This window comes from Charadrius vociferus, unplaced genomic scaffold (assembly GCF_000708025.1).
Source record: "Charadrius vociferus isolate BGI_N301 unplaced genomic scaffold, ASM70802v2 scaffold202, whole genome shotgun sequence".
Lineage (NCBI taxonomy): Eukaryota > Metazoa > Chordata > Aves > Charadriiformes > Charadriidae > Charadrius > Charadrius vociferus.
Genome location: NW_009647242.1, coordinates 1,818,133 through 1,833,471, shown reverse-complemented (window position 1 = coordinate 1,833,471; position 15,339 = coordinate 1,818,133). Strand labels below are relative to the sequence as shown.

General features: G+C 37.8%; 1 protein-coding gene across 1 annotated transcript in view; it reads right to left on the bottom strand.

Moving 5' to 3' along the window:
• The window catches only part of PTPRM (protein tyrosine phosphatase, receptor type, M), a 379,063-nt gene that overhangs the window by 289,237 nt on the left and 74,487 nt on the right, over window positions 1-15,339 (bottom strand). The window contains exon 6 of the mRNA XM_009879983.1: window positions 4,748-4,922. Coding sequence (XP_009878285.1) covers window positions 4,748-4,922 — 175 coding nt within the window. The remainder of the gene's footprint in view (window positions 1-4,747; window positions 4,923-15,339) is intronic.

The window sequence follows — 15,339 nt, the reverse complement described above, 5'->3', positions numbered from 1 at the left end:
GCTGATTTTATTTTAATTAAATAGTAACTGTTAGAAAGACAATGCCACGATAGTCCCACGTGATCCTGTTCAGCACATCATGAGTAGGTGAAGTGATATAAATAAGGTATCAACAATCTCTGAAGCTATATCCACATTAATAATGTCTTAATTATTATAAAACTAATCAAATCATTGTAATTTTATGGTCTTGAAATGAACTAAACAGCTTTAAGAAGTTTTTCTTCCTTTTTCCTCTTTTTTTTATGCGTACATATATATTACTGTACTCCTCTTTTGAGCATGCAAATGATTCTATCTCTTTGGAAACTATAATAGAGAGCAGTGCCATTTTGAAGCCTCTAATTGCGTATAAAGGACAACAAATACCCCCACTGTTAACAAAAGACACAGTAATGATTTTGAAACACCACAGTTCCTCATGCAGTATTTCTTTCAGAAAAGTCTTTAAACAATTCCCCCCAAAGCATTTAATTATTTAATTAAACAATACCTCTAAACAATATGATGCCTAACACGTGAGCTAATTTTACACTATTCCTTTACCGAGGCTGTTTAGGATGAAAACTTGACCTGACCCGGTATCCAAATGTTCTTAAACTGACTTGTAAATTCATCATTTCAAAACACCTCCCAGTTTGGGACTTTTTGGTCCCAACGCTAACAACCTCATCCAAGTATGCAGCTACTTGTACCCCTCGCTATCCACATCATGCATCTCACTATCTTACCCTCACAGTACAAGGGCGCAGCGAGGTGGAGGGCTGTATACTACAAGCACAGGAATGGTAAGCTCACAGCTTTCAATTCCAGTCCATCTCAGAGGAGCTCAGATCAGCACTTGCATTTAAATTCTGTTCCCCGTATCTAGAATTTGGGGGGAATTCGAGAGTTTAACTTAGAGAAGTCTCCATTGTCCATATCAGAACAGGGGGCTTGGTGAGTTTTATTTAGTAGCTTGTAAATTGACAATACTGGAAAACAGCTTTTCACGGGAACAGAAAAACAGTATTCTTGACATAACTATTACCCTCCTGAAGAAAAGTTCCTGCCTCAAAGCCCGGAGCCTTCAGCACTTTCCTGTGGGAAGTTTGCTAAGATGGCTGAGCTATCTCAACTGTTTTGGCTGGAGGTCTTCTCAAAACCGTCAGGCTGAGGCACACACCCACACTAGAAATATCAGCCTGAAGTCAGTTTGCCAAAATACGAGCATCTGAAAGCAGGACTTCATGATAGGAATTTTCAGGCAACCATAAAAATAAGTCCTAATACCACCTCTGTTTGTAAAAAAGGGTACAGACAGACTGATGGATGCAGCATGAAAGGCCAATTACCAGAGAGAGAAAACAGACGTTAAGTACTTGTGTATACTTAATGTATGAGAACAACTGATACAACAGATAAGCAATCTTTAATATTTTCTTACTGTGTCTTGATCTCAAAACGATTTTGCCCTCCAGAATAAATTCTTTGCTGTAGAGGTCCAGAAGAGGTTTGGTTCTGTTCCCGGTCTTAAATCTTCTATTTGGAAAGACATTTAAGCTGCCAGCGTTACAGATGGTTACCCTTCTATGGCCATGCTTAAAAACTTAGCAAAACTCCTTTTAACCAATCTGACACCTAGGTTTACCTTGTTTGAACTCAATAAGCAGTCTGAACTCTGTAATAATCTGATGTCTGCTCAGACAGGCTCATTCTGTTCTCTTAAATCTAATCTGTGTTGGATCTGCCCACTATTAGAAAAATTTAACCTAGGGACTTTATGTAGAAGTCTAATTTACTTCACCAAATACATTTAATCAATTCCACCCTGCTATTTCCCTTTTACTCAATGTTTGATTACTCTTATGTCACCTATTAGATAGGAACTGCTGTTTTTTACAATAAGTGGGTGATCTGACAAGGCCAATTTCATGTCTCCCATTAGATAAAGTGACATTTCAATCCAATTCTCTGACAAACTTAGATGAGGATACTGTGTAGTTTGAGCACACACAATGACAAGGCACTTGTCTGTTCAGCCATTCCTATCAGAACAAACAATTGAGTAAATTGAAAATATCCCCTTCAGGATTTATTTAAATAGAGCAATCAATACTTTATTTCACCATTGTCTAAAAGGCATATAAGATAACACAAACAAGTTTTCAAAAAAACCCCTTTTTTTCCTTCTTGTTCAAGGCCAGACAAGTTGTTCTCTGACAGGCTTTTTACTTATTAACTAGACAATATTTGTGTTTACAGTTCTTTAATAAGATAACATGGGATTAACTGTCAGATCTTTAATTGCTCCCCCCTGCCCCAGATTAAACCTTGCTATAACCATATTTGCTCAGGTAAAAAAAAAAAAAAAAAAAAAAGAGAGAGAAAAAAAAGGGAACATTTGGCAGTTTCTTTCATATTTCTCATGTTCAAGATTTGATTCCTATTCCTTTGTGATTTCAGGTTTGGTTTGCAGCACCTGGCACCAGTAGCCTTTCCACTGCAAAAGTTCTGGTACCTGGTCTCCAGTGCCATACAACATCATGCCACAGCAGCACTACAAACCTTAAAGAGGTTTACATAAGAAAGTAACTGGAATCTACTTAGCGTAAATTCCTATTTAGTGAAACTATATCTATAATAAGTGGAATGAACGTTGTACAGCCTATAATCCACTCTACTGTGCAAATGTCCCTACTTAAAACCAAAGGTATTTTGAAAAAATTCCAACTCCAGTGCAGGATTTACTTATTTGCAAATTGAGTTACAAGTTCGGTAACCAGAATGAAACAGAGCACAATAAATGTGGAGAACTGACCCTTTAACTTACAAACGCTAGGTTTGACTCTCCTGTCATCCTAGCAATGTAATTCCAGGGAAATTCCTCCTAAGTCAGCTTAGTTACACCAGAGTAAATGAGAAGAGAATTAAAGAGTCATTGTTTCCAACAAAGAGTGGGGAGTAATTACACCACTGTTTCTACACATACTATTATTAACCCGTCAGTAATTCGCAAGTATACTAAGCATTACATGCAATATGGGTAAATGTACATATTTTTCATGATTTATTGATGGTAATGTATTAAAAAAAAGGTATAGCTGCACTGAAATCAATCCATTATCTCTGAATTCTACTAACTAACATTGTAGAAAAGCTGCTGAAAAAAAAAGGAAATACTATTTCTTAATTATATGCCATCAATAAGAAAGCATATTAACTAATTAGCCCCTAATGCTGCTATTTCAGTATAGTCATCTAAGGTTTTACAGCACAATGTTTAAAACAGGTCTTTTTAGGTCAGAAGGAATGACCTGCAGGTGGTCTCATAAAAGCTCCAATACAGGCAACAGGGATTACCATAATTACTTTGCTACTCTACAAGTAGTTAATGGGATTAGACCCGAAGGCTATACACTTGTTCACAGCGCCCAGTGCAAATTTTCTGAAAGAATCTGGGTAAGCACAAATGCTTTAATGATACGCTTCCTAATTTCATCTACCACACCGCAAAAGGATCACTAATAAATTAAAACACCCTAAATCAAAGAAATTGAAAAAATCTAACTTCTTTGGCTTTCTGTACCTCCTGTCATTGATGCAGTCAATCTTCCATCTGCCTCCTTGAGGCAGTCTCTGTTCTTCCTCGTTTCCACTGATGTTAGGTCTCAAAGATGCTTCATCATTCCTGTTGGGGTTCATACTCCACCCTTTCTTGCTCTCTTTGCTGACTTCCATACATTTCCATTTTTTGGCAATGCCTTTTATTTTCTTTTCATGCTGTCTTTGCTTGGACTCAAATAACCTCAATTTTTCAACCATGCCTTATAATTATATTCTCATCCCACCTTCTCTATTTGTTCCTTTTTTCATCTGCCCATTCAAATAGCTCATTTAAGTTTTCACACTACAATTTGTTTTGTCATGTTATCTTCATACACTTGTTACTCACAACCTCCTCCTACTCATCTTGTCCTGCATCTCTCCATTTTTTCTAAAACACATCCACTAAACCCATATTTTTACTTTTCAAAAACGGTTCCTTCTTCTTCACAGCTCTTTTGCATCTTCTACCAGTAACCTTTTATTCCCCAGACTAAACCATAGCCTAACTTTATTCCTTTCCAATCACTCCCTGCTCATCTCACAAACACTGTGCTAACCACATCACCTCTCCATTATTCCACTCCTCATTTTCTTCTTAAATATCCCCCTCAATTTTTATTTAATCCCAAAGACTCATCCTTATCTACAGCCTAACTGCTAACCTTCCTACACATCTTCTTAATGTAAACTCTATTGTTCTTCTCACTTTGTCTCATCTTTTTTTTTTCTCTAAAAACCTTTTCTTTGCTTTCTTCTTAAAAAATGTCTTGGCCTGATTCTTTACTTGTGCCTCTGTGCCTCCTGTCCTTCAAACCCCTCCTTTACTGCTAGCATACACATGCTTTCTATACTGACTTCAGAAACATAATCCATGCTACATTGTAAATATGCTCTTAAAGACATATAGTTCTAAACAGTGCATTTTGGGGAATTATTTAAAACAACAATCAACAAGTAACTAGTTAATTAGCCCTGGCTTCTTCTGCCATTCTCTTGTTACAGCTGGATAGACTCTTGAGACTTACATAAACACAGTCTATTTATTGAACCTCTTATCGACTTGAACAGGTTATGGGTGACATTCTTACTGAATTAGCAATTGCAGGTCCTAATTCCCTACACTGAGCATGCAAATACTGATTTTTTTATTGTGAAATACCTTTGACTATCAGTTCTGCATAGTTTGATACGCCAACTCCTCCTTCTGTCCGAATCATGCAGCGATAGTTGCCAGCGTCCCTCTTCGTGGCATTTACCACACTAAAAAGAGCTACAAATCGGCGAAAGTTGAACACTTTTATGTCCTTCAAAGGTGCATCCCTTACATAAATACCCTAGGCAAAGAAACAAACATAAAGAATAGTTAGTCAGATTTATTAAAAAAAATACCGAAAACCAATTTTATTTCTCTCAAGTTCCCAAAGAGAGGAGGCAAGATAAAAGCAGAAATCTGTATGTTACTTTTACAGATGTTTACGCTGTGTGAGACTTTACTGCCTTCCCATGTGAGTTAAACCATTCATCATCAGTGGGTGACCACTCATCTGGAACAGCCGCTTTCAACTCCTGATAGATTAACTAATAGAAAGATTTAAGAGCAATGTAACATGTACTTGCTTGACTTGCTTTACACAAATATTTAAAGTTATTTCTTTTAAAGAAACATGAAACCCAGCATACTCAGTCTCCGCTTTTTCTTCCCCTCCGCATTTGCTACTTGGCATACGCATCTTGCACAGCTTGCACGGAAATGTTAGCGGATGGCTCTCATATAGCACCTACACACAGGGTTATCAGCGACTCAGGTGGAAGAGATTCGCAGGCACAGATTTACCAGGCAAACGACTGACAAGGCGGAAGCGGTCTCCATCATCTACTTCCTCAGCATGATACTGGGAACTTGGCAGTTTCTACCTCAGTGCAGTGTCTCGCCCTCAATTCAACATATTGCATGCATGGCAGAAGAAAGCGAGCTATGTACCAGCCGAGGAGCACAAGGCCCAGCATAAGTCCCATGCTACTGGCCTGCTACCTCATGTGATCCGGTGCACGGCTGGAGGAGGAAAAAAGGAAGGGTGGCAGACAGAAGAGGACAGAGACAACATCTTGTCAGGTCCTCTGACACCAAGAGGAGGGCAGAGAGACTTGGCTCGCAGTTCCTCATCAGAACTTGTGCTCCACGTGCCCATGAAATAGCATATGTGCACTAAGAACACTCAAAAATCCTCAGAAAATGTATAATCATTGAATTACTACAGCTGGCTGGAAAAAGCATATACAAACTCTAGTGACAACATTTACGCAAACAAGAAACATGCACTTTTCACAGAAACATATACATTTCAACAAACTGAAGGCTACGGCCATTATCAAAACATCAAGGGAAACTACAGAACCCCAACAAGCACCTCCCAAAAGACGCTCTCTCCAGGAAGGCATATGCACAGTCTGATGCTATGTAATGATACAGGTTATTTTGAATAGGTTTTTCTGACTTCAGCAGCTTCAAACAGGGCAAGGGTCCTGCACTACTGAGATTCTATAAACCATCAACGCATCTAGTGACATCTGTCTTTCTGCCTTAGAGTTTGTAGTTTGTCTAGCAGAATTTAAGACCTATATAGGAACTACTGACCTCAGTTTGTTATGGCCTTTACTTGCAACCACATGGAGAGCACCCTTAAAATACCAGTTATAACCAGAGTTTCAAATACCAGCCTAATAAAATTAAACTCATCCATAAATCAGAAAACCAAGTCAAAGTTAATCATTCCATTAGTGCCAAAGAAGCAGTATAATTAATCGCAAAATGCTTGTAAGATGCCCAAAAATGAATGTACTATCATGCTTTAAATATTACTCAGTCTTAAATTATTACTTGAGAATTATTCAGGCAATTGCCAGCTCCTTAAAATTCTTAGAATTCTGAGCTGCTGATAAACCAGTTTCTCTGACGTGGCATGCCAGTTACCGAAAACAAAACTTGGAAAGAAACATTTCAAAATACTATTTCAAAAGTACTATTTTTTCTAGTTTTGCCACTGTAATACACTTCTAACATGAATGGCTGCAGATATCAGAAAGCAAGCGCAGTGGGTTAATTATGATTTTGGAAAATGAGTATTTCTTAAAAGCAACATTATTTTTTACCTAAGACAATAACTGATTAATCCTAATTATCAGAACTGCTGACCAGTCACAAACCACATGGTTTTAAAGTGTGTTTTTGCAGCTTTCAGATTCTTTTAAGGAGTCTGTGCATAGCCAAGTCATGTGCTTACATTACATCCACCCACGCCAGTTTTTCCTTTTTTCTAGTCGCAACGTCAGGAAGCTTTACACAGGCTATTTTATCCTGCCAAGAAATAGGGTAAGTTATTCTCTAGGGAACAACATACTGCCACACACTGATTAATTCTAGTACCTAAACTAGCTCAGCTCATTTAGAGTGTGAACAAACCCCAACTCCCTCCAGCCTGCACAGTATACCCACGCTTCCGCATGGGCACCTGCATCCAGAATTTACCAGGACTCATCATGAGTTATAACACAACTGAAGAACCATCTAAATAGTTCAAGAATTATTTCCTCGTGTCCCAACCAACCAAAGGCTACAGGACACTGTTAAAGGGAGAAAGAGGTGAAGGGAAAGGCGAGAAAGAGATGAAGACAATGCCACGGGCAATATAATTTCTGCCTTAATCTGCAGCCCATGAAGATGGGAGACCATGGAAATGTATGAGGCATGCACAATTCCCGCTGGCCCCACAGAGAGGACTGTCTCCTACCACGCCAGCCTCCTCAGACCTCCCAATGGCCAGTACAAATCCTGAACTACCCAGCCTAGGTTGTCATATAAACTGCCAGCAGTCCACGGAGGGAGCTGCTCAAATACCCAGCCCTATAGGACATATTTCCCATCTTTTTCTGTGCATATGTAGAATGAAAATTGGAACTGATGATCGCATTGCAGCATTTATAATAAATTATTATTTCACTGGGGTACTATAATCTTTTTCATCCTCTGCTTGTTCTCGAACATACTAATCTCACCTGATTTCAAATGTCTTAACTGCTGTTCTACAACAGGAAATCTTAGTTTGATCAAATAATCGACTATATGGCCATGCAACGCATGCTATCCATTCTCATGTCAATAATTTCGACTGAAAAAGAGAGAAGTCAAACCACATTTCAAAGGCGCACATCATTTTGCTCAAATGAACAAGCTATATCAGCCTTAAACCTAACTCAGCTTGGCTCTACAGAGCATTTGAGCATTTTTGCCCCCCTACCGAAATCCAGATGTGAAAGAGGTTATTAAAATAATAAAATTCAGGAAGGAGCTCCAGAATAAAAAGCCTATATTATTATTATTATTATTGTAACACACCTATAAAGTATATGTGAGATTATTACTAATAAAGATTATCTTGACTGACTTCTCTTAAACATTACAAACTCACAGAGGCAAAGTGTAGAGTGTCTAATTATATGTTAGAATTCAGATAGTCCCACAGAAATCACTGGCATGACATTTCCTACTAGAACTCAAAGGAGAAAAAAAGCCTAAATTTTTTTCTTTTGTCTCTTTGGAAAAAAAAAAAAAATCAAGGAAAACATAGTGTTTGGAACCGACAAAGATGAAGAAACATAATTGCTTTACTTTCCACAAGAAAAAATACAGCTCAAGAGAGCAAGTCTTCCCTCTCTTCTGGGACAACAGCAAATGAGTAGGAGAGCCGCCTAATTGATTTAAGCCTGAGCATAAAGGAATGGTAATGAAGGTAATGAATTCAAGTATAAGAAAAGTTCAATCCACAGGAACTGGAGAAGAGAGTTAAAAAAAAAAGGCTGCACAGTAAAAAAACAACCAAACCAAACAAAAAAAGCCCAACCAAAAAAAAACCCCAAACCCCTCACACCTACAACCTCTCCTAAACACTTATTTCAGCAACGGACTAATGGCAAAAGGCTATTTTTAGCCTGAAAAAACACTATGTATAATTTGATATATGAATACAGAATGGCTTCTGTTTTAACTGTACCCACACAGTCCGCTTTGCTCCCTTTATTTGTGATTCACAATCTTGTTCTCTCTGAGTTACTGCACAGTGTCTTCAGGAAGCTGCACAGGTATGACAATGGTCACTTTTATGGGTTAGTTAAGCCCATTGGAGGAGAATGTCAATAATACTTTCTTTTCCATATTTAACAGGCCCCTTTAAGTACACTGTATGATAAATTACAGGCTCTCAGCACCAATTGTCAATAGCTATTTCATTTAGAACAGCTAGAAATAACTTATATCAAATGAAAATTCATTTATTGAACATATTATCACATCCCGCTACAACTTTTTACAAAGAATTATTTTTAGTAGCATTCACAAAAATAAGTTTTTAACACTCACTAATGCAACATTCTGAAGTACCACAAATAAAAGAGATCACTTACAATCTATTGCTTTACTAATTATAGTCATTAAAACCTTAATCTCACTTCTTTTAAGAAAGATTTTGAAATTTACTGATAGGTCTTGCAAACTACAAGTTTTTATGTGGAAGCCTAAGTCTTTACAAATATACCATATCTTATTGAAAATTGCACACACAAAAAAGACAGGTCTGTTATTTACTAATCCCATTCCAGAAAACAGTATAAAATTAACGATTTAGAATGCAACACTGTGGTACTCTATATTAAAACCCATTAAAACAGGTTGTCGGAGCAACTTCGTAGTGTCCTTCTGGTTTATGGGTGGGGTTTTTTGTTTGTCTTAAATACAGTTCAAAGATGAAGACAGTTCTTTTTACTTTTTTATTTTAGCCCTGCTTTGCCATGTGAAAAAGTGAGGCTCTAGTACAGATGAAGCTTGCTAGCTCTCTCTGCCTCTGGGACTCGGGGAACTGTGTGAACAGGACACTTTATTCTTTGGAAAAGAGGAAACTGCCGTGATCATTTAATGCTAGACCTGCTTGGACTACAAAGGCCACGTCCCCAGGGCAGAGCTATTTAACCTTCTCAGAGCAGAAGAATTCTGACCACTAAACAAAGATTGCAGGATCCTGAGATCCAAAAATGAAAATAACAGGTTCCACCGGCTGCTGAGCAACCCGTATGTTTTCAAATGCTCAGAGAAAGCTTTTAAAAAAAGAAACTAATGAAGATATATAACTGGTAAGTCACTTGTAAGAATAAATTTTCTATTTAACAACAAGTTATTTAATATATAGCGATATTAATCAAAAGTCTTAATTTAACCTAAGGATATATACAGCTTGAAAACCCATATTCCTAGTACCAGCGTATTAAATTAATACAGAGACAGCCTAAAGCACTTTAAAATGCACATTATTTTTTCCATTTTAGGCAAGCTAGAATGAAAAGAAATAGGTTGATGGTTATTTACATTATACTTACAGTCTCTTTTAGGCTATGAACTAACTCTAAGTCTTCTAAATGAACAGCAATTTAGCAGCAACAAGATATGTATTAAACCTTTCAGAAATACTTTTAACAAAAAAACCAGCAGTAATTCGAAGGGATTGAAGTTCTGGGATGTTATATGCAGCACTATCACTGCATTAATCACTCTCATGGCATGTTTCAACAGTCTTGCCAGAAGAGACTTAAAAGGAAACATCGGTCAGTCACCCCCTGTCCATGCAGGTAGATTAAGCAGCTTGTCATACATTTAATAAAAGAAAGGGTTTGCATTATCCCACTTTCAAATACGCACATTTATAAAATTGTGATTAGAGTCATACCAGTGGGATCTCAAATAACATCAGCAGTGCCAGAAGTAATTTTATTTAACATATGTATAAAATCTAAATCAAATAGTAATTAATACCTCAACAAAATTGCTTTGCAGAGTTCATATCATTCCAATAATTAAGACAGTTTGCTTTACCTCTGAATTTCTGAAGCTGCTTTCATAACCAAGACAACTCTTTGTCAGTCTAGATTAGAACCACCACAGATCCTGTGATTACCCTGTATTTATTCCATCTGTGTAAGTTAACATGTGTATTTCACTGAAGTGATGAGGCCGTGCTGGAAAAAGATTATTATTGTCCTATTTGGAATTATTCTGCTATGAGCCAAAATTGCACTCTGCATGTGTAACTAATGGGCATTCAAGTAAATGTTATTATTTTACCTTTCAAGAAAAATTTCAGCTTTCAATATTTTAATGTTTGATAACTGAGCCTTTTCTTCAAATCACATAGTCGCCATAAATCTCTGTTTATTATGACTAAACGTAAATGCTGGCTGGAGCTGCCAGGTAATATTGTGAAATATTACTAAAGTTACATATCAAGTTGTCACATTATCAAATATTAAGCAATGATATCTATTTGAAGATACAATTAAACATACAGAAAGTAAGCTAAGACATTATTGCATTTTCTGGAGTTGTTAAACTCTGTAGTTTACCCAAGGCAGTTACTCTGTACCTACATACCGAAATTGTTTTGTATCATTCTGACAGGAGCAAATTTGTTATTACTACAAGGAGATTTTAAAACGAAATAAAAGCCCAAACCCTGCTCAGTCTATTTTTTATTTTTTCATTGAATTCCAGAGTGATTGAGAAGAGTTAATATTCTCTAACAATTTGTCAGTGCTCACAAAATATGTAAAAATTCCAAATCTTCTTTCCGTTCATCTTTAATAGCACACAATAGAATACCAAATGACTTGTAGGGAACTACATCCTCAGAAACATCTGGAGAAAACAGAGCACTATGAAATCTCTCTCCAATGCAGAGTTTTATACTCTAGACAGAAATTATGGCAATGATTCATGTATCTCCTAAGCATTTTGCTGAACCTATCGCCCTACTTATAAAGTCATTTAATCTAATACTGTATCTTAACTCTTGAAATACACAACACAAAGTACTTATCATCCTTTTATTTGTATTAAAAACTCCCAAGAGTTAGGATGAACACCTTGCTAACAAATTAAGGGAATGTACATAGGATTTTAAATACTCTGGCTTGGAGCTCTGCAGATGCCAGGCTTATGGAGGGGCTCGGAAGGAGCAGAGTCATGAAGAGAAATTGTGTAAGATCATTAGCATAATTTCCATCCGTACACACAATGTAAAATATACTAATGCAGGCATTTGTCTGCCTCTTCTATCCAAGTACATAACAGGACAGTTAAAAAACAGTGTGCTCACGTCCCACATTCTCTTCACTTTTCTAGTGTTTATCTTGTTGGGAAGAAAAGCAGCATGGGATGAAGAAAGTCCAACTTGCAAGTTCCAGGGACAACCTGAAGTCTATTCCAAAGTTATAAACAACCAGAATAGCAAGCAAAACCAAAGCGATACTCAGTCCTATAATGCAGGTAAGGAAGGAGTAGCCAAGAAATAAGCACACACATATTTGATCATGAAAAACCATGCTCCTTTCAGGGCAAGGCAGCGGCCTCTTAAAAAGATCCTTTCAAGTGGAAGGAATGAATGGCAAGAAGAGACGCATGCCTATGGTTAAAGTAAGCTACGGTAAACCTCTCAACAGAGACAGAGCAATTTGTGAATATTGACAACTACAGCAGTAATAACCATTAATAAGTTGGGTACACATTGGTTCATGTAACAAAGAAGCTAATGTAGAGGAGTTTGGCTGGAGGTGTTTCAGTCTTAATTACTGAGTCAGTCAGGTAGTTTAACAGCTTCCACCCCCAACACACACCTCCTCCAATGCTCTCTTTCCTTCCTATCATCTTCCCTTGGGTTTAATTTAATTTAATCTTCACTTGGTTCTCCTTGCCTCAAAACAGCTTCAACAGCCCTTGGTCTTATAAAAGAAGCCTCCGTTCAACTCCAATTTGAACACGATACCTCCCAGCAGTAAGTTTGTACGTTTTAACTACAGTATTCGTTGTAAAGGTCACTGTTTCTTTCTCCCAAAGGTACAAAAGCGTAGCACAGAAAGCTTATTGAATTTACTTCATCAATTGCCTAACTCATATGTGTCCCTAAGTGATTCTACTGTGCTGAACTGTGCTTCATATCAAGGCAGTCTTCAGGGTCCAGAAACCCATACCTAACACGCTCTTTAAAAGCAAGCTGAATTTAACCAGCTCCCTGTGGCACAGGTCAACTGTTCCATTAGCTCAGGTTTGCTAATCACCATTTACTATACTACTTAACACTCCAATGTAACAGTAAGATTAACATATCACACTGAGTTTCTTGAAAAGAGGCCACTACGTGGGTTGCTTAATTTTCAGATTCAGACAAGAATATCAAAAAGATTAGACAGACAAAGGTAATCCCAGAACAACTTTTCTTATGGGTCACTTCATCAAATGAGAATATATATGGGGATGGATAGGGATGGAGGAGAGGGACTGATTTATGTGCATCCCCTCTAACTTGCATACGTCCATAAATGTCTGCAGGTAAGCAAATTTTCTGCAAATCAATTTATGTAGTCAACTCATTAATATCTGGTAGTTTCTGAATACTTGAGACACAGTTCTAAAACAGCAAAAAAGGAAGAAGAAAGAAAAACAACTACCTGTTACCAAAAGCTTTTTGTCTAGAGTCCAAGTTTGATATCACCCTTGCTAAATAAAAATAATAATGGCTCTCTTCTGACTCTAAAGATATCAAGTACAACAGGGCATCTTCAACAAATGAGGACCAAAATCTACTAATTTTGCAGGTTACTCGCAAACAAACTTTGCCAAGCTGTCTCCAACTGTCTAAAGGTTTTGCACTGTTGACCATAACCAAGGCCCTCGTGGATTTCGCAATTTCCAGTGTACCTCTAAAAGCAAAATGTCTACGTTCACGAATTTTTTGGATTTACTTTTTCCCCCAAATCTCTTTTGGTCACAGGAGATAATCAAAGAGACAGAGGATTAAGAGTATATTTTTGTGATAAAAAAACCTTTTGTCAAGACAAAAATTTTAATGCCTATATTAAAAGTTTTCAGGCTCCATATTCACTTCATAAGCAGGAACAGTTGGTATACTAGTTGAAAACAAAATGCGTATTTCAGTGTCACAAGCACACTCTTGGCAGAGTAGCATCCACCTCTGCTAGACAGGTGCTGACAGAAGGCCTTCGGGTAACACCACCCATTGTCACTCCCTGCAACCTGATGGATGACCGGCACCACTACAAAGCTAATCGCCTCTCTCCCCTCAACCTACAGTACTTTTTCTTTCTACTGTATTAAAGGTTGTTTAGTTTTCTTGCATTAAAATCAAATTTGTTCTCATCCACTAAAACTTTAGTAAGTTTTTTAGTTTCTTTTTTGGTATCATTTCCAGTGTGTCTGTGGTGCTCATTGATCTGAAGTTTCTGATCTAAAGGGTTTGATGTCATAACGTAAAACTTTACAGCAAAACTTCTGTCAGGTATTTTCAGCAGAAATCAAATACTTTGGACAATATTTTAAGCTTCCAAAATGTGTTCTGCATCTACATCTCTTAGGAATGGTGGAGCTAGCTCATGAGGCTAGGACTGAAGGTTATTCTTCCATTTATCCTTATCTGCATTTTTTTAATATTAATAACAAAACACGATGACATTTCTTCATGGTTACCAACATTTGGCTCTTGTGCCGGGCAGGGCAGTCTGGGTGGATTGGGAGGCTTATCCTGTAAAGCAACTTTGCTGCCCAAGTTTCTGCAACGTTTCTGGGTGGGAGAATATAAGGCTTATTTTTGTCTCCGCTATTACAGTGGCACCGTCTCATACAAGTAGTGTAAGGCTACCACATAGATTCAGAGTAGCTATTGCACCATCAGGCATTTAAGTTTTTTCAGCTGTGCCTTTCGTTGGTCATAGTAGCTCTGTGAACCCCAGCTGTGCTACACGAGAAGCAGGCAGAAGTAACATGTCAGTCTAACATCCATCAGTGACTGCACTGGGGCCCCAACTTAGCAAGTCAGCCTCTGTTATTCTAGGGTTTTTGGTTTGGGTTTTCTTGACACTTCATTTTTCTAAGGAACATGCAGAAATCCCTTGCAAGAACCAGCCTGGGGAGCATACTGCTGTGGTGGAAAGATTTCACTGTGCCTGGGTGCAAAAACAGGAGGGTGGCAGGTTGGCAATATTCCCATTTCCAAGACTTTTGACAGTATTCCAGTTCCCTGATTCTCAGAATTTAGTCCTAAAGCACTGTTAGTACTTGGAGAATCATGGCAGTGACAAGAGTGTACAGCACCTGATGTGCCACTCAGCCTTGCTGACACTAAACTATACAGGAAAAGATGGTGTCCAAGGAGGAAAGTCACCTTTACTGGACATTCCTACCACACTCTAAACACGTTTTGTTAATTCAGCTGCATGTAGTTTACTAATAAAAACACTAGGCTGGATGGTTTCTGATGGTCAGCTCCAAAACTTCACTGAAGTCAAAATACCCCACAGACACCTTGGTTTCAAGATGTCTTTGTTTCTTGCATGTTTTACAACCCAAAATTAGTTAATTTCTCCTAGTCTCTGGTACCACTAGTAATTGAAAATTCTGTAAGAGAAATCTTAGCATTAGAGAAAGATTTATCAAATCTACATACACGCAAGAATAAAACTAGTAAGTCCAGCTAAAAAAAAGGCTAGCTGGTGTTGTCCCTGATCGGAGATTGCATCCTAACAGAGAGAGACAAGGATTGCTCCAAGTGTGATAAACCCTTCGGCCCTACTGCCCAGAGGGAAGAGATGTAACTGTTCACAACACAGCTTGTCACATAAGCAATGCATTTATCTTCCTCA